Source organism: Ambystoma mexicanum, chromosome 10, assembly GCF_040938575.1.
Source record: "Ambystoma mexicanum isolate Mex_15411 chromosome 10, UKY_AmexF1_1, whole genome shotgun sequence".
Lineage (NCBI taxonomy): Eukaryota > Metazoa > Chordata > Amphibia > Caudata > Ambystomatidae > Ambystoma > Ambystoma mexicanum.
Window position 1 is genome coordinate 64,602,626 of NC_090932.1, and position 21,212 is coordinate 64,623,837.

The following is a 21,212-nucleotide window of genomic DNA, read 5'->3' on the forward strand; positions in this document are numbered from 1 at the left end:
GTGATAGTAGTGGCATTAGTAGTAAAAGTAGTCATAGTGGTAGTAGTGGTGGTGGTGGTACTAATAACAGCACCAGTAGCAGCAAAAGTAGTAGTAGCAGCAGTAGTACATACCTTAGAAGAAGAACTGATATCACTGGTCATATCATCAATAGTAATAGTAGTAGACAAACTAGTTGTGGTAATAATGCTAGTAGTAATAGTTATAGTAGTTGTAGTAGTAGTGGTAGTGATAGTTGAATGGGTAGTAAAAGTGTAAGTAGTAGTAGTAGTCATAGTGGTGGTAGTAGTGTGTAGTAGTAGTTGTAGTAATAGCAGCAGTTGCAGTGGTATTAATACTAGTAGTAATAGTAGTAGTGATAGTAGTAGGGGTAGTAGTAGAAGTAGTAGTAGTGGTAGTAGTTTAGTAGTAATACTGGTAGAGATAGTAGAAAGGACAGTAGTAGTAGTGGTGGTAGTAGTATAGAAGTATTAGTAGAAGTAGTTATCATTGTACTAGTAGTAGTAGTAGTAGAAGTAGTAGTGATTGTAGTAGGGGTAATAGTAGTGGAAGCAGTAGTAGGGGTGGTAGTCATTTTGTAGTGGCAGTAGTGGTAGTAGTGGTGGTCATGGTACTAGTAATAGCAATAGTAGCAATAGCAATAGTATGTATTAATATTATAACTAATATCACTCACAGTAGTGGCAGTAGTAGTAGTACTTCTACTACCACTACAATAACTATTGGTATTACTATCACTTCTGGCACTACCACTATATTGTTAGATTTCCGGTAGTGTCACAACACAGTTATTGGATATGTTAACTTGTTTGTGGAAAGCAAAGGTCAATGCAACCTTTTATTTTCTGCATGCCCTACTTTCAAGGACCTGTAGGCTACAGGCTTCCTCTGTGCCTCTGTCATTGCATCCTGTATTAGGAATTAAAGGCTGTTCGAGCAATGGAGGTAAGCCTAAATATGTAAAATGCTTAGAAAGATGTTAGACATGATCTGGATTGACAGAGATTTCAGTCTGGAAATCTGCAGCCTTAAATACATTGATACAAAGCAACATATTATATGATTTTAAAAAGTTATGTCCCATTTATAGGCTACATATCTGTTTTCTCACGGAGTACATTTTAATGATATGTATCCTTTTTTGCGGATTTCCGCAGGAGTACTCCACACTGAACACTGTAAACAATACGTTTGTCCAAGATGTTGAAACAATGATTCACAAGTACATGAAGACTTCCTATAAAGCTAAATACACTCTCAAGATTACGTGGGACAAGGCGCCAGCATTTCAAGCCAAGGTCAATGATACACAGGTAAGCATTGGTTTGGGTGCTTTGCAGTGCTTAATGTGTAAGAAAATAAGTGCCAGGGCCCACATATTTTCTAGCATGCCTGTGACACAACGGCAAGGAAAGTGCCCCACCCACTGTTGACACCATCCACGTCTGCTCCATGCAGTGTCACCGTATTTAAAGTTTAAGCTGCAACTCCCATTGGTTCATTAAGGGTGATTTACTAAAAGAGGCCCTGGAAATACTTACTTGGGACCAAAAGAGGCCCTGGAAATTATTTTCAAAGTGGCCCCACATGACACATTTTCAGCAAGCCCAATGCTTTTCCTATGCGAAAATTAGGAAATGCCACACAAAAGAGGCCCAGGGTGCAGAGGCCCACCGGGAAATCTCCAGAGTTACCTATACGCCAGTTCACCCATGGTGATTGATGCACTGTGTGATTTACAGATATCAATCCATGTAATTTAATAGTTGTGACTTGAAATATAATACATCTTTAAGAGTTTCTTTGAAACACATCATCGTTAACATTATGCTCTGATCGCATTAGTGGCAGGTAGAGCATGTTAACCATCTATCCACCGAACACATGAACAAACATGCTTTTCTCCGATGGTGAAATGCAGGTAATGTAATTACTAAACTAATGAACTTGACTATTAAACACTGCAGCAAGATCTTCCTGTATAGTTGGCCACTCATGACAGGCATTTCCCTTCGATATGGTCCTCTTCACTGACCTTTCCCCAGTGTTGGGGATGGTGGCTAGTGACTGGCCTTTTGTTGTCAACGCACCCTGCTAGTTATTACAGTATGGAACTTGCAACAAGGTCATGCGGTCTGAGTGGAACAGTGTGCAGGCATAGCCTGCATCACTGCCCAGCATTGACACCTTCCAATTCATAGTTATTTGTTAACATTGATAAATAGCCATGATCTGCCAACCTGAGTCATCAGGTTCATGAATTACAATGAACGTAAAGAAAGATAAATGGGCGGACCCTCCTTTTGTATATGGGGGCTTGACTCAAGAGGGTGGGAGGTACAGTACGGGAGAAGGTGAGTCATAGCTACCCTAACCAAAAGCGTGACATAGGGTCACCAGGTTTGTAGTGGAGCTAGATAACTGCTAGCTCAATAGACAAAAAAACACCTAAGGATGCTGGAATAGCAAAAATGTTTTTTGGTAAATTTACACTAACAGAGAACAAAACAGTTTTCCAAACTGCGCCGTGGCGCTGAAGGTATACATTATTAAGCACATGATAATCTGCATCTTTGTGAGTTAGTAGGCAGAGTGACAAATAGTGTATATTTCATGTATTGTTTTAAATGGCAATACATTTAACATTGTTTAAAATTGTCGACACACAATTCTGTGTTTCTGGTTCGGCATAGATGGATAGAAGCAGTGGCTGTAAAACTTGGGACAGCGCTGCTGTAAAAGTACCAAACGGTCTTCAGGACAGTTGGTTCAAGTCGGGTCGATGTTTATGAAAGACATCACTCTCTGAACTAGCCCATCCCTTATCAATTGTAGGCGGACGCTCTTTCAAGGGAAAGTTGCCTAAACGATAAATCTTTCCTAACAATAACATCCTACAATGGCATGCTATGGAAGGGAGTTAAAAGAGCAAAGATGTGTTATGGTCTAAGATGAAGGTGAACTTGAACCCTAACCTTCAGAACTCCCCTGCAAGCCCAGCCTGGTTGGCTACTTATACGATTCTGGACCGGCTCCCACCTCCCTTTATGGCAAAACAGAGCCTACATCCTGTACTGGTGTGATCTCCTTCTCAGCATTCACCTAGACACAGGCACCTGCATAATCCACTCTGTGTTGCACACCTCTGAAAGATGCATAGAAAGAGGGGGTCCATTGTTTGGTGTTGCCCACTTGCTATGTCTGCATCTTGTTCTTCAGTGGGAACCTGTAGTAGATCTGGCCTACATTGTTTCAGTGATCTAAAACTCCAACATTTCATGGCCTCCACTGAGATGGTTGCCAGACATAGCCTGCCAAGAATGCCAAGGATCTGCACTTCTAACCTTTTACTAAGCTAAGAATCTCAACTCCACCTTATTTCTCAGCAAGCTAGTGTACCTCTTAAGAATGTCCTCGGACTACTTCTGCATTTGTTCACATCACTTGGCAATGTATTGAAGCTTACCACCCACACCCTCTTCAACATTTCTCCATCCTCACCCACCTCTGCCTACCACCTTCATGTTTTGCGGCTGTCAAAGTGCAATCATTCCCTATTTAAATGTCATACCTGACTGACTCCTTGCTCCATTAATCACCTACCCACACTCTTCGATCTGAAGCCCTTCCTAGACACTGTGTTTTCTGTCATCCCTCCACGACCTTATGCTTTCTCTCCTTTGCCCTCCTTCCTCCCCAATGATGGCACGCCCTACTCCAGGACATCAAGTCAGTCCCCCACTGGACCAGGATTCAAGACCGCCCATTCCCTTTACTGAATGACATACTGCTCATAACAATCACTGTCCCACTTCCATACTTTTTCACTACACCCCATGACCTGCACATCAATGTAATCTTCGTATATGTATGTGTGCTCCGTATTCCTCAGTGCATTCCCTCCTGATGTCCAAATACCCCCATCTTACCACATGCTAATTGAATTATTCAATCCATCTTTCCATTTACTGCAAGGCATTGGTCATCCTGATCACATTCAAGTACAGTTGATCTTCTCAAAGCTCTTAACTCTCTTCAAATAAATAGACGGAAAGATACATTTGCAGGGAAGGGACTGAGAATCTGAGTGCATTCCACTCTAAAAGGAGGGACTCTACTATGAAGCTGCACCCTGACCCGGTCCAGATGGTTCACCTAGGGCAGTGCCTGCAACCTTTGGCGCTCTGGATGCTTTAAAAAAGAAATGCCATGATCCCTCATAGTTCAAAACATCTGGAGAGCCAAAGGTTGCAATCACCTTATCTAGGGCATAACATACAAAAGGGTGTTTTGTTGAGAAATATCTATAACTCTTGTTGGGCATCATGGCTAGAAAATGCTGAAAAATGTTGAATGGTTGTGTTCAAACAATGTCACAGACTCTCAAGAACTGCTAATATTTTCCCTAGACAAATACATACCAAGCGGTTCTCACAACAGATGGAAGCACGTCATATGTGCTGATTCTCTTCAAAAATGGTGGAATGAACTGGGATGTGACGAGCCGCACTTTAACCAATGTGCTCATTGGATATTCCAGGTAAGCGTTCAATTTCATCTGACCATTCTTGTGGACTGTCACTGACAGGTTAAGCTCAGGGACTTTGCCTGAAATGTATTCTATGAAATTCCTGAAAGAAAAAATAAGGAAAAACAAACACAAGCATAACCTGGCTTCAATTTCTTTTTTTTTCATTTTCATTCAGTGGACAGGCAGATGGGTTCTTCAAAAATGATGACATAATGAATCGGAGTGCAGCAGAAAAGTATCGGCCTTCAAACTATGTTGGATTCAACACAGGTGTGCTTTTAGACACTTCTTTTTCGACTCTTTCTTTTACAAATGTGTGCTTCCAGGATTTCTTCAACACTTGGTTTTAAACATGTAGACAATGTGTAAAGAAAATTGACAAAGTTTTGTCCTATATAATAGAAACATAAAACAACACCCTTGTCGGGGATCAAGATGGGATAACTCTACATTACTGAGCAATCTATTTTAAGATTAAAGGGGAACTTCTCGCAGGAGGTTTATCGGCTCAATGGATAGGGCATGTATTTTTGAGCATATATTGATCGATCCCCAAAAACATTCCAATACATCTTAGCTTCGATTTTCTGACATTTACACATGCGAAGCTCACGGGTCAGAAACTGCCATCTTGTCATAATCCTATCCATTCAAGGGTCCTCACAGCAGTAAATCAGATCACCCACCCCTCAAGCTGACATCATTTGACGCAAACGCCCCTTGTCACAACGGCAGTGCATGTCTCATTTAAACGTCCTCTGTGAGCAATCTATTGACGTGTCTCCATCACAATTTCAAGATGCCCCTTTCCTCGATAAGTATCAACAAACTTCTTTTATCAGACAACATTGGAGTTTCTGCTGCCTTAGTGTCTCTGTTTCATTACGAGCCTCCACGACTTCTTTTTGGTCTGTTCAGCTACCTACGAACTATGACAAATTAAACTGAAAAAGGTGCTTACACTGGCTCAAATGAATTTATGCTCTAAGTGCCTTCAATTCAAATATTTATTACATAATTGACAAATATTTTTACTAAACCGTATTTAAATTGTATATATACATCAGTTCTTTTTTCAATGAGACAATGAGTACTTTACAACTGTGGGCCTATTCCGGTTGTCTTTGCACTATGGGTTTGTATAAATGGATGTGTCTTCTGCTCATTTTCTTTCAAATGGCATTTTAAAATTAAACATCAATTCATTACTTTATACAAAGTACACATTTTTTTTATCCTGCAGTACATTTTCTAGTTCTTCAATGCTCAATAATTATAACATCCATTTAACCATTCCTTTACGAGCCGGAGTATAGTAAAGAGGAAATGGTTGAGAGGGAACGTAGCTGAAAAGATGGTGAATCGAGTGAAACTCATGATGATCACTCCCAGCATCCTGATCCTTATTGCACTGAAGATGTTTCCACTTGGTGTACCTGCCATCGATGTGAGATAATGTCAACTTTGGCAGAGAACTGTTGTTGCAGAGAAAACTTTGTCTGCTTGGCCTACATAGTTGAAGAAGAGCCTCCATCACTATGCATTACCCGGCTGCATGACGTCAGGGCACCCTACCTTAGAACATCGCTGTTGAGAATGCTGATGGTGCAGATGCACAGACTTGTAGCAACTGTTTGCACTAGTGCTCCTAGTAACGAGTAAGTATTCTGTCTGTACGTGTTAGTTGTGACAACCTTGCACTCTAGCCTTTTATGTTCTCCTACTACATTGTGATATCATGGGTTCACTCAAAATATATATTTTGATATATTGGAAAATGTATTGTTTTTGTTCATGCCACCTTCTATTTCGTGGGTCAACAATAAAAATGTTGTTACTTTCAAGCAATTAAAAATCATCTTCCTATCTTTTATTTTTCAAAAGGGCGTTGAAGTGAAGAGGTCTAGAAATCCAGATACGTTTTTGTTATAAATAAGTCTGCACACTATATGATAGCAAGTACGTTTAATTATGAAGCCCCAGGAGTCTAACCATGCGAGGAAACATACAAAATACAATGGTTCTGGAATGACTACATTCCAGAACCATTACAACATTGAATTCCACACACTACGCAATGATGACGCGTAGTGTGTGTGAAACTACCTAACATCCCCCTCCCTTATAATATTGAAGTTCAAATTAGATTGAGAGAGTTATACTACAGAAACAGAGTAACTAGTGAAACATGTGCATAAAATAACTAAGTTACTAAATTGTACTTCAAAGGATACATGTGAGCAGCAACCTGGTGAACTATTAATAATATACATAGTCACTATTGAAATTCTGTATGATTCTGCGGTTTCTTTTCCATAACCCGCTTGCAGTGGCCCTACTGCCACGCTCTGTCACTTTGTCACACATCTCTTGACCATCATTTGATGTTTCAGAGTCAATGCGATCCCATGTCACACGGTTGCTTTTCTCACTGGTACTTGGCCTCTCAGCATCATATTGCTCCCACACAATATCATCATTAGACCACTTCCTGCCATCCTCCAACACTACTGACCTGCCAGAGCTACTTTGTATCCTCTGTGGTGGTCTGAAACTGGATTCACCTTTCATTGTTTTTTTTAGGTTCTTTAACACAAACCCAATCCCCTTTCTTAAACAACTTCTCCTTTACCCCATTTCTGCGATCATAGTATTCTTTGTCTTTTCTCTGTTTATCAACTACTCTCTTTACAATTTGTTCCATGTCCAAATGAACATCCTTTGTTCCTGAAAACATCAAAGCGGGTCTCAGACGATTGAAGGCTTGTCTGCCCCTCATCATAGTAAAGGGCCCTATTTCCGTAGTGGAATGTGGAGTGGTTCTATATGTGCAAAGGGCTTCTTTGAGAGCCTCCTTCCATGTAATTGAATTGACCACTGCTAATTGAATCACTCCCTCGACAAATGTATTCATCCTCTCAACAAGTCTGTTTGCAATAGTATTGTGTGGTGACGTCTTTATATAGTGAATGGCTCTCTCTTTCAAGAACATCTGAAACTCCAGCGATATAAATTGTGGTCCATTATCTGACACTATTTCTTTAGGGTCACCTTCTCTGTTGAAAATTTCAATGAGAAAGTTCAACATTTTTTCAGTGGTGACACTCCCTTCCACATCTCCCCACTCAACCCATTTCGAAGTGTAGTCTACCAGAACTACAATGTATATTTTAACAGCCTCCAGGTTTTCATACAGTCCCATGATATCTATGGCCAATTTGGACCACACTTCATTGGGAATCTCAACAGGTTGTAGGGGTGTTTTTCTCACATTCTTAGTTTTGTCACTCATAGCACACGCAACAGAGTTCCTGACACTTTCTTCCACATCTCTCCACAACCCCGGCCACCAGTATATACTCCTTACCCTTCTCTTGGTCAAGTTTCTTCCTAAATGTCCTTCATGAGCCAAGGCGATTACTTTTTCTCTCAGTCTCACTAGAGGGATAACTCGATCTCCTCTATATATATATGTTCTGAATCCATCCAAATGTCATCCTTGATTTGCACATAGTCTCTTAAACTTTGGTCATACTTGTGCCAGTCACTTTTAATTGCTTATCTGATATTTTCCTGCTCCTAACCACCATCAGCTGTGTTCCTCCATTCCTCTTTCGTCACACCGGGGTTTATGGTGGCAATGATGTCATCACCTCCCAACTCCTTCTCAGTCTCAACATTGGTCCTTGTGCATTCCCCCGGCAGCCTTGAGAAGCAATCAGCCACAAAGTTTAATTTCCCCGGATTATAGCATATACAAATGTTGCACTGCATTATGTCCAAAATCCAACGTCTAATTTTTGGAGATATCAAATGTGGTGTTTTTGACTGTAACACATGTACAAGTGGTTTGTGGTCAGTTTTAAGGATAATAGGTAATCCCCACACCAGGTTTCTGAAGTGTTCCAATATCCAATTTACTCCCAAAGCTTCTCTTTCTATCGTAGGGGAGTTCAACTCTGCATCTCTTAATACTCTTGATGCAAACGCTATTGTTACCAACCCTTTATCCTGTAACTGCTCCAACACACCACCCAACCCAATTTTGCTGGCATCAACTGAAATTATAGTTTTCGCTTTGCAATCAAACATGCCCAGTGATGGAGCTTCATTGATGGTGACTTTTATTTGTTCAAATTCTCTCTTGCACTCACTCAACCATGTGTATTTCGTGGATTTCTTCATGAGTTCTCTCATATTTTTAGTTTTGTTAGTGTAATCACTCACAAACTTGGAGTAATATTCTGTCATGCCCAGGAAACTTCTTAGTTGATCTTTGTTCCTTGGTTCAGTGATGCCCAAAATGGTATTCATCAATTCTCTCTTTGGACTGATACCTTCTGCATCGATTGAATGACCCAAATATGACACCCTATCGCACCTAATCTTGCATTTGTCTAGTTTCAAGGTGAGGCCACTCTTTTCAATTACTTGCAGCACCCCCATCAATTTCGCATCATGTTCTTCTTCTGTATTGGCTGATATTAAAATGTCATCCTGGAAGCAGTATACCCCTTCCAGGCCACCAAACAAGAATGACATTAGTCTTTGGAATACCGCCGCAGCTGAAGCAAGGCCAAACGGCATCCTCTTAAACATAAATGCACCAAGTGGAGTGACAAATGAAGTTAAGTTCTTAGATTTATCTACCAATGGTATATGATGGTACGCCGGGGACAAATCTAGAGTGATGAACATTTTTGCTGGTTTCATGGTTGTCAGTAATTCTCCTATGTTCGGAAGAGGATGTCTGTCTATGGAAATATTTTTGTTGAGGTCTCTAAAGTCCACACACATCCTTATAGACCCATCTGGCATTTTTACTAACACTATGGGAACCAACCATTCTCAATGGGTTCCATTATATATTGTTCACGCAATCGAGAAAGTTCCTTTTTGAGTGCTTCCTTCGTGCCAATGGGAATTCCTCTTACTCTGTGTGCTATAGGTATTGCCACTTTCTTTAGAATTATCTTGTGTTGGAACCCTTCTAAAAGTCACATTTTTTCACAAAACACCTTGGGGAATTGCTTTGCTAGCGTAGCTTTGATGTCATTATTGTCCTTTAGAACACTCAGAATGGGGACTTCTTCTCCTGGATGAATCCTGATGCATAGCACAGCTTTTTCTTCCTATCCGACCACTGATGAGCCATTCTTTGCTACATAAAGCCTACAATACGTTTCTTTTCCATAGAAACATAACTTCACCCAGGTACATCCACAGCTGATCGACCCCCGAAGCCACTCGTTACTCATCTAGAGCTGGAGCAGGAGCTCCAGATCGCTGCAGGAGCAGCTGATCTTCATCCCCACTCGAATCAAAGGCCACATGGAGGTATGCTGAGTACGTCTTACAATTTCAAATCTACGTATGAAACTTGGCTATTCTTAGTGCTATATGTGCAGTAGCCGCTGACAACTTCAATATTAATTTTGTGCATGCCCCATAGAAGCATTCTTTTTGCACACAATCTGTGTTGCCCACATGTAAGGCTAACGCTTTACGCTGCGCCATTAAAACACACAAGGTGTTTATCCCTACAAGATGGTCGCCCGTGTTTCTGGCCTGATGTGCCCTGCTCAACCAACACAGCAGAGAATAGCCTCTTGCTGATTGGCCCGTGCTGTGGCTACTAGAGCCTTTGGAAGCCGGCAGGCGTGAACCGGGCCTCCCTGGAAAGGCACTGTCCCGCGAAAAAAAGCCCACAGCTTATCGACACCGGAAGCCACTCGTTGCTCATCTAGAGCTGGAGCAGGAGCTGTGGATCGCTGCAGTAGCAGCTGATCCTCATCCCCGCTCGAAGCAAAGGCCACATAGAGGTATGCTGAGTACTTCTTACAATTTCAAATCTTCATATGAAACTTGCCTATTCTTAGCGCTATACGCCCGGTAGCCGCCGACAACTTCAATATTAATTTTGTGCATGCCCAATAGAAGCATTCTTTTTGCACACAATCCGTGTTGCCCACACGTAAGGATAATGCTTTACGCTGTGCCATTGTGTTTATCCCTACAAGATGGCCGCCCGTGTTTCTGGCCTGATGTGCCCTGCTCAACCAACACAGCAGTGAATAGCCTCTTGCTGATTGGCCCGTGCCGTGACTACTAGAGCCTATTGGAAGCCGGCAGGGGTAAGCCGACCCTTCCTGGAAAGGCCCTGAGGGTAAGGCCAACAACTGTCCTGAGACTGTCCAGAGCTGACCAGTGCCCAGGGCCTGACCCCCTGCCCATGCACACAGAGACTGTGAGTAACCCACCAGTGCCTCTCTGCCCCATGCTATTACAATAACTTGGCACTTGGAACTTAAAGTCCTACTCTATACAGAACTTCCTTTTCACTATGCGTATTCACCCTGCCTACCAAACACTGCGACAACTTGTAATTTTTGCCGTGTGCGCACATCAAACTAATTACTTTGCTCGCTTGAACATATATGTACCTTATAGTGGCATACATGCCCACAGCTGTACCTCCCCTGATCCATTGCCTGCACTGCATATACCCTGACCATAGCTGCCTCTTTGCTGCATATATACTACTTTCTAGCCCTGATTGCTAAAATTCGAATCTAGATGCTCCATTGTTTGTGTATACTGTAATGGCCTTACTTCTAGCCCTGATTGCTAAAATTCGAATCTAGATGCTCCATTGTTTGTGTATACTGTAATGGCCTTACTTCTAGCCCTGATTGCTAAAATTCGAATCTAGATGCTCCATTGTTTGTGCATACACAGCTCATTAGCCTGCACATGTCTAGTATTTAAGTTTAGACATAGCATCACTTTAAATGCCTACTTTGATTACCAGTATTGTACTTAGTCTCCTCTATACTCCTTGAAGCATTCCCTATTATCTTGCCTCACTTGCATGCCAGTATACTCTGCATATATCCCACCTGATGCGGTATTTGATTACCTACTACTGCCGTGCACCAAGGGCCAATGTGCCCTAAATGTGTCAGATATCCTAAATTTGAATTGCCATAGACGATACTAGCCCTAAATCTCCTTTTACACCTTGTGCGATACTTGCCCAGCCTCCTTTTAATAGCATGTGGTCTCTACATTTGCCTGTGTTACATCTATGTTATTATGCACGCACTTCTTCTACACGTTGCATGATTCCTTACCAGTTCTCTGTATACAATGTATTTCCCAACGCTTTACACTGTCCTTCTAAGAACTCTCCTTTACATTACTAGCCTATATGACTACACCATGCTCCTTAATCCACCCGTACCTGCGACAGCTCAGAATGCCCTCAAACAGGATGCCATGATTACCATACCTTGCACTGTTTCACAGACGAACCTTAAATTACGTGCTAGACTACCTAGGCTCTATGACCCTCCAACCAAACTAGCGCACAGTAATGCAACTCGCAAGCCATCACCGGCACCCACTCCAACTTAACTGCAGACTTTTCCGAGAACCTATCCTTCTCCCGAAATGCAAACCTAAAACACAACTAGCAATCCTGAAACCAGTTCAGTCTGGGATGAGAGCTGCTCTTATAAATGCACGCTCTATGGTAGCTCATGCTACTGACATAGCTGACCTACTACATAATGAAAACCTAGACTTTTTAGCTGTTAACGAATCCTGGCTCCACCCAGCAGCCGGCCCAGCAATTATGCTAGCCGTGCCAGATGACTACACCCTCCTAAAACTCAACCGTACCACTTCTCGAGGTGGTGGCCTTGCTATCATAGCAAAATCTAACCTATCAGTGAATCTCTCACCACCACACGACATAAGTTCTTGTGAATCCCTAGTGGCTAAGTTAACTCTATCTAATACACAGACTGTATCCATTCACCTAATATACATACCTCCTAGTCCATTAGGCGCTTTTGAAGATGACCTATCAAATATTTTATCGCATAATCTTAAGAACTCCTCCCAAAGCATCGTATTAGGAGACTTTAACCTCGGTCTTAGCGACCCGTTAGACACTAATGCTACTATAATCAACAACACCCTAGAGGAACTAGGTTTCACTCAGAAAATCACAGCTCCTAACCATACTAAGGGTAGAACCTTGGACTGGCTAGCTGTGCATAACTGCCCACTTACAGTCTCATCGATAATTCCACAGCCGTGGTCTGATCATCACCTGATCACATTCGCCCTAGAGCTCACACCACCGCTGCAACCTAACGGCATAGCTCCAGCGGTCCCAACTAGAAATAAGAGAAACATCACTCCTGAAAACCTTATTCCTCTGATCCTACCTACTCTGAACGCTATTCCCGACCATACAGATCCCTGAACTATGGTAGATCTGTACAATAAAACAATGCTATCCTCCTTTGATGCCATAGCACCTCTCAAAGTGAGAAAGAGCAAACATCGCAAACATGTGAACAACTGGTTCTCTCCTCACCTTAAAGCCATCAGACAGGAGAAACGACGCTATGAAAAAATCTGGAGATCAGATCCATCTGAAGTCAATAAGATAAACCTAAGTAATTTAGCCTCCCAGTACAAAAAAGAAATTATCCTTTTAAAACAAACCTCTTATAACCTTCGAATCTCTCAAGTGAAATATAATACTAAAGAGCTCTTCTTAATTCTGAAAGAAATAGAAACTCCCGTCCAGCCACCTGACTCATGCATCAAGGACAAAAACTGGTGCACAGATATTCAAAATGCTCTTGCCAATAAAATTACTTCTCTGCAAACTAAAATCAGTAACAAAAAAGATTCCCTTCTCTCCATCTCCAATTTAAGTAACACTAGTTCTACTCCCCCCACTTCAACTTCAGTAAAGTCTCTATCAAAGAGGTTGAAAAAGTTATTCTTGCACTCAAACCTTCGAACTGCCAGGGGGACCTATGCCCTGCACAACTGATAAAAGATGCAGCTCGAGAACTCTCACCATTTATTACTAAACTAATAAATGCATCCTTTACCGCCGGTGCCATACCCAACAATCTGAAAGAATCCTGGGTCCTCCAACTCGAATCGAGATCCTGCCACCCTACCAACTACCGTCCCATCACTACAGTACCGTTTCTTCTCAAAATCCTTGATAAAATAGCATACCAACAAATTCAACATTACCTTGAACTCAACCACCTTCTAGGAGTCCGACAGTCAGGTTTCAGACCGCAGCACGGGACCGAGACTGCGCTTATCGATCTCAAGGCACAGATAGATGAGCTGAGAGATGAGGGCAAGACAGCACTCCTGTTGCTTCTCGATCTCTCAGCTGCATTTGATCTGGTCAACCACGAGATCCTCTGCACTCACTTACAATCGGCAGCTCATTTCTCCCAGGAGGCAACTGAATGGATCCAGTCCTTCCTCAACAACCGCACTATGCAAGTTTTTTCCCTTTCAGCAGCCGCTGACCCTATGCCCATTACCTGTGGTGTGCCACTGGGTTCTTGCGTCTCCCCCACCTTGTACAACATTTTTACAAAGCCCCTTTTCGATGATCTAGATGGCCTGGGTATCACCTACACAAACTATGCTGATGATACCCAGATCATCATCCCGTTGACAGGGGATTATGACAAGGATTTGGCCTTTGTAAATCGAGTGTACCTCATCATCCAGGCATGGATGGCCTCTCATGGTCTATGCCTGAATGATGACAAGACAGAACTCCTCATCCTAGGCACTGCACCCAACCTCAATAAATTAGGTCAAAACTACTCTTCTTTTGTCATTGACAATAATATCATCACCGTAGCTAAGGAGGTTAAAACCTTAGGATTCTATTTAGACTCAACGCTCACCTTCAAAAAACAAGTCAATGCCATGGCTTCCGGTACATCTTATACATGCAAACTCATTAGGGCATCCAAACCGTTCCTCTCACCTAACAACTGCATCACCCTAGCCAGAGCATTGATCCTATCCAAGTTGGATTACTGCAACGCGCTCTACGTAGGCAGTAACAAATACATTACAAATAAAATTCAAACCCTACAAAACAATGCCTTAAGAGCAGCCCTAAGCCTCCCGATAAAAACACAAATCTCAGAGACTTGAAGATCGTACAATTGGCTTTCTACAAAAGATAACATTTTCCTTAAATCGGTCTCTCTGACCCATAAATGCTTACACCAATCGGCCCCTCAATATCTGATAACGAGATTCACCAGACCAACTTCCTGCCGCCCCTCTAGAAAGGCCAACTCAAACCTCCTCCTTGTCCCAAGATTCGAACGTACTATGTCTGGAGGGAATAGCTTTCCTGTCAAAGCAGCACAATTTTGGAATTACTTACCACCATCTCTTAGGGAAGACCTTCCCTACCCACAATTCAGATCTAATACCATCCGCTGGATCAAGGAACATGACATCTAATGCTATGACACCTAATCTCTTCCACTGCCGCGCCAACTGTAAATTGTGTATAAATTGTTTATAAACTGTATATCCTCTCCTGCCTAAATATATCTACAATTTGTAAAATATGTATATTCACCTATAATCTATACTTTGATGTATTGGTCCAAATGTCTGGTGCTTCCAACACTGTAACCTAGTTGGACTCATCTACTGCGTGCTATGTAACTTAAGTTGTACACATCTCTTGTTGCTTTGCGCCCTGCTACCCACGGGTTAGGCGCGCTTCACAAATAATAAAAACAAACAAACAAACATTCGATAATCTCAATGGGGCTTTTGCCATACCCCGTTGCTCTCACACCTGTGCATTGTAGCTTTTGCAAATCACCTGACAGTACTTCAACAAATGTATTGACATCGACCATGGTGTAGGGAGATCCAGTTTCCACCATTATGGATAAAGATATACCATTTATTTCCATGTCAACCCACGGTCCCTTGTTTCCTCCTATTGCGGTAACTGTGAGTGTGTGTCTGAGAATCATCACGTCTGATAGCATATTGTCGGGTCCCGTATTCTCCTCGACTACTCTTACAGTGTTCCTCGGTTGCCTGTTGAATGAATATCTGCTATATCTTCCCCCTCTTACGCGGACATTCCTGCACACCTTGGCCAAATGACCTGTGTGGCCACATTTGTAGCATTCCACAGCTGCAGCAGGGCATTCTTTTTCAGCGTCATTGTGTTTGTACCAACCGCATTTGTGACAATGGTTTTGAGCTTGGTTTCTGTACCCTGTGTCTCTACCTCTTTTGGAGTTAGCTCTGGAATTATTGGTTGACATTTTCCTTACCATGGCCACCAAAGGTTCTTCAGAGTCTTCTCTAGCTTCCTCTTGGAGCATCCTTATTTCTCTATCTCCATTTTTTTCAAACCTCTCTCTCATACAACAGTCACCCAGTTCCATAGTCCTGGCAATCTCTATAGCCTGTTCCAATGATGGATCTTTGGTTTGCCATAATCTCTGTTGTATGCGTGAGTCTGCCACATTTAACACCAATTGGTCCCTTAAATATTCTTCACAAACTCCAGTAAACTTGCACGTGAACATGAGATCTCTTAAGGCCGCCATATAAGAATCTATTGATTCCCCCTTTAATTGGCGTCTTGAAAAAAATGTGTATCTTTACATTACAACATTGGTCTTGTTTCCAAAGTGTTTTGCCAATTTCCCCAATGTATTTTCAAACTTGCGATTGTTATCACCGGCCCCATTTTTTGGCCCTTCTAGGTCAGGAAGCACCCTGAAGATCCTTAACGCTTCCACACCAATGCAATTCAGGAGGGTAGGCTCCTTGAGGTCATCATTATATTTACTGTCGGCCACAGCTCTCAAATATACCTGAAATCCATCCACCCATTGTTCCCATGGACATGTGGGGTTGCCAGGCATTGGAAGGAACTGTACTGGTGCCGCAATATGTTGCATAATGTCAGGCCGAAGATTTGATTCACTAACAGAGTGTGAGGTGATTTATGTTGTTTGATTGTTCAGTTTTTACCATTCCATAGTGTCACCAGATTGCTAACTGTCAGCAGGGTTTGCTGCCTTTAAATGTCTCTTGGGGTTGTGTTTCTTTCAGTATTCATATGACACCCAAAACTCCTGTGTACTGTGTTAGTGTTCTTTCATTGACAGGTAATTAAATCTTTTTATTTACGGTCTTTTGTCGTCACGGAGCATTAATAAACGTTTCACGTGCACTTTACAGTGCATATGTGCGTGTTATTCACTTTGCTTAATTCACCGTATGACGGTTGCCATGGTTACATGAATACAGTTTCTTCTGTCCCCCAAAATGGCCGCCACGTTATAGCACGCTTTAAGGTGCTTTCCTCAAAGGATTGCCGCTGTTCGTCGGTTCATAAAATGCATTCGCTGGTGGAGCGTCTTCGCTGAAAATGACTCTTGTTTACTTTATCTCCTGTTACTCACAGCAACTGATATCTGTTCTCCTTGTCTATGCCACCCGCTGGGATGCTGAATTCTTGCCACTGCGACACAACCTTCTCAGTTTCAGAACTCCAGGGGCTCCTTATTGAAAGGTAGCTCTCATCACCAAATGTTATCAATATGTCTGCACACTATATGATATCAAGTAAGTTTAATTATGAAACCCCCGGAGTCTAACCATCCGAGGAAACATACAAAATACAATGGTTCTGGAATGGCTACATTCCAGAACCATTACAACATGGAATTCCACACACTGCGCGATGATGACGCGTAGTGTGTGTGAAACTACCTAACAGTTTTATTAGAGCATTTATTCATACTACAAGAGGCCCTCCTGTTCAAGGTTAATCAACCCTTGAACAAGCTCTCAGCCTTTTATATACACAGTACTGGAAGCGCTGTAGGTTCCAGGTTACTCAGGTAACCTCATAACAAGTTGTTCTTACATTGACCACCTGAGTGGCACCAAAATCAACAAATACATGTTTGAACATAGCAATCTCCATAACATGTCTATTAATACAGTTAATAGCCCCATAATGTTTGTTTATTAAAGTTGGCATTCATGAATTGAAAAGTGCATTTACTCTAACAGATATTAATAACAAAACATAATACTCATTTATTACAAACGTGTCATAAAAGTATTGGACTGGCCTGGCACTACTTTACTCACAAAGTATGTTTTTGAATTCATACCAATGCCTTGTATTTTACAAGGTAATTGTAATTGATTATTTATAACACACTTAATACCTAAGTGTGGACCCGGGGATTGAAACTGTGTTGCTCTGTGTCCTCTTGCTTCCAATGCAAGCGAGTTGCCCCTGAGCTATCCTCCCTCCCTAGGTTGGCCAAACAAGATAATTGGATTAATTCAACAAAACTATTTCTCTATCTTTTAAACAGATGGTACAGGCTTGTGGCCAATTCAGAATGAACATTGTGGATTGATGAAAGACTGGGATTCACGTTTGAGGTGTCATACCTGCTTGTGTGGTTCAAGCCAGCCGTGAACAATTTCCTAGTTTCTCTGAATAATACACGGAATGTTTACAGACAGTATCACTACCAGATCATTATAATTGGTACTAAGTGTATACCATAAACCTTCTCCTAGAAAATGTGAATTTTATTAAAATATTTTACTTCCAATAACAAATATATTTTTGTAATGACTTTGCATTGTTTATTTTCTAATTATTTCAATTTAGTGTGTTTAATTTCAAGTTGTTAGTTGTCCTTGTGAATTTCAAGTTTTCTGATATTTTCAACAACTACATACAAACCCTAAAGTAAAAATAAAAATAAATAAATCAGTACTGGCATTATGAGGGCAATTGCATTTCTTATTTTTATTATTTCTTCACTTATTACTTCTCAGCTTCAGGTTGTCTAGATTTCATACCGTCCTATTTAGGAATACACAACTCTTTTATTAAATGTTAACAATGATAACACTTTGACAGTCATAGGAAATAAAAGCAAAGAAGTAATATGATGACAACTGAATGAAAGTGATTGTCCAAGACAACAACACCACCCGGTATAATAATAACAATAGCATGCTATACCATCAAGATCAAGATCAACAACTATTATTGATACTCCCATCAATACATTTTAAATATCATTCTCAATTGACCAGATTCTATCCAAACACTTCTATCTTTTTGTTTGTTTTTGGTTTTGGGCCAGAAGGTTCAATAGAGTGTAAGTGAATGTACAATTCAACGTGTTCTTGCGTCTATTCACAGTTGTCCACCTAAGACCTACTGTCTCCATACTTCCCTTTGAAGACCCCGTTCCTGCAACCAACTTATATTTGTGTCCTTTGACAAGGTTCCGGCCTATTGCGCTTGCTTCATCCACATCCATCCCCCTCCTGTATCAATGGCAGTTCCCACTTGGGACCATGTGCTCGCAATGGAGCTGGGTGTATGGGAATGCAGAAGGCGATAAATACCATGATCAACTCAAAGCGGTCTGGCCTCTAGGACCAATGGCTACTTGGCCACCCCAGACCCAGTGTCTCCATGCTACCCTTTGAAGACCCTGTCACTGCAATCAACATATCTCTGTGCCCTTTGCCAAGGTTCTGGGCATATTAGGCTTGCTTCATCCACATCCATCCCCCTCCTGTATCAATGGCAGTTCTCACTTGGGACCATGCACTCGTATTGTGGGAGGATGGATGGTAACACACAAAATGCTGAATAAGTGAAGACATCATGAAGCAAGAGAAAGATAACTGACGTGTGTGTCAAACTAAAGCACTTTCAAATGTCAGAATGGTTGAAGGTCTATCTTGCCCTATTGTAAGGTGGGATTTCCCTGTTGGAATAAAACAGCTGGTTTGATATCACAGCAAGTAGAGCACTCGCTTTGACATCTTTGCAGAGCCGGCTGACACAGGTTAAAATCCAGGCAGGGCCAATCTCAGCCTTTCATCCTTCGAGTTCGATAAATGACTAACACACACTGTGGGTAATAATAAACAGTGCTCAGATACCTGAGGGTTCGTAGCGATATATAAATGCTAAATTATTATTATTAAGGAAAGTCTGAGTCAAATAGCTCCACTTGTAAGTCTGTCTGTGCTGACAACCTATACTTGCCCTCACCATTTATACTAACAATGTGTAGGGATGTTAATAACCAAAGAAGCAAAGTTCAATGCAAAGTGTGGTGCTTCTTCCAGCTCTCAGCTTTCTTTCCCCTAGTATGAGAGTTCCCTTCCCCAAGTCTCATGCAACACAATTCCAAACAAAAAGGGGAGGGTCTTGAGAACCCACTCTCAAGACAACATAAACAGGTTTCTCAGTCTCAGTGCTCCCTGCCCCAAGAATTCAACTTCACCTTTTGCACTTGTTGTTCGTTATATCAGTTTCCCAATATGCTGTGTTTTCAGTATTCAGGGTTCAACGGTCTAGGCACAGTTGTCAGACCACACGGTCCAACCATTACAGGTCACGCAACCAGTATCCCTGGGCTCTTCAACCCCTTGCTGGTACCTTGGCACTTGCTCCTTTGTGCCAAGGGTTTCTTTGGTGTTTGTTCCTATGCCCCACATTGTTCCTGGAAACCTACTCCTATGCAGCAAGGTGGTTTGTGGCACTTGCTCCTGTGCACCAAGGTATTTCTGCCTAATGTCTTTAGGTGGGCCTCCTGGCCTCCTATATAATGTACCCCCCTTTTTAGTTTTCCCTTGGCAGTCTCTGGAGTTGTGCTTTAATGTTCTTGGTAGGCTTCACATGTAAATTGCTTAATTGTTTTAATGTGCTTTGAAGATGAATTGCTCTCAATTCAATAGTTACTTGTGTTGCTTAAGGTTTAAGTTTCATTCTGGAAAGAAAACACTCATGTGTACTCGAAATAGATTTCTTGTTCTTGAAGTTCAAATATAAGTTTGAAATTAACTCTTGTATGTTAGATTTAAGTTTCCTTTCCACTCAGTATTCAAAATACACTTTGATAGTTAAATGTAGGTTTGCTTTCAGTTTTGTATTTAAAATGCACTTTTGTGTTTAATACGTGGACCATCACTTGCCTGTGGTCCATTTCGGAGCTCGCCGGTGTCTGTGTGCCCTTCCGACACTCACCAGCGGTCTGCTCCTTCTCCCTGTGGCTCCTGATGTTTCCACTTTGCTTCTGGAGCTGGGAAACACTGCTGTCATGAGCCCTGCTTAGCTGCTGGATACTTCTTTCTCTGGTTCTCTTTCTGGTTTGCTGGGGACACGGATGGTTTACTCTGTGACCCTGGTTTGCCTGCATACTGGTCCCCTTCGGTCTCTGCTATGCCGGCCTTCCTCCTTCTCATGCTTCTGGAGCTTCTCCCTCATGTTTTGTACCTGCAGCCTTCTAACAGACTGCATGTGTTCCTGGTCAATTAGATCTGCCTGGCTATAGTTAGGAAGACATGCCTGACCTTCCCAATGTTCGGGATGCAGCTTCCAAGTCCAAGTACCCAAGTGGTGAAAATGTGTGGTGTTCATTCCTCTTATTCTCCTCTTCCTCATCACAGCGCTGTATTCTGTTACATTAGGGAAAGTGTGGGAAACAGGCTTACAGTAGGCTTAGCTGTGCAGAGGATTCAAGGGGGAAGATATGAGGATTCCCTCCATTTCTCAGATACCCTTCCTCCATGTAACTGGCCTCCCGCACAAGGGACTGTTGTTCTAGGGTTGTGAGGGGGGTGGTTCACGCTGTAACCTTTTCTGGACTTCAGTCCAGCCCCATACAGCATTGTCTGTTTCAATTGTATCTTTTTGCCAAATGTTAGATGAAAACCCAAAAACCTCTAGAAGGAAAGACTTAATAATGAGAAAAAAATAGGGAAGTCAGTTCCAATAATA

General features: G+C 41.9%; 1 protein-coding gene across 1 annotated transcript in view; it reads left to right on the forward strand.

Moving 5' to 3' along the window:
- The window catches only part of LOC138492812 (mucin-4-like), a 223,544-nt gene that overhangs the window by 20,958 nt on the left and 181,374 nt on the right, over positions 1 to 21,212 (forward strand). The window contains exons 5-8 of the mRNA XM_069620165.1: positions 1,158 to 1,313; positions 4,410 to 4,540; positions 4,707 to 4,801; positions 13,983 to 14,312. Of these exons, the coding sequence (XP_069476266.1) occupies positions 1,158 to 1,313; positions 4,410 to 4,540; positions 4,707 to 4,801; positions 13,983 to 14,312 (712 nt within the window). The remainder of the gene's footprint in view (positions 1 to 1,157; positions 1,314 to 4,409; positions 4,541 to 4,706; positions 4,802 to 13,982; positions 14,313 to 21,212) is intronic.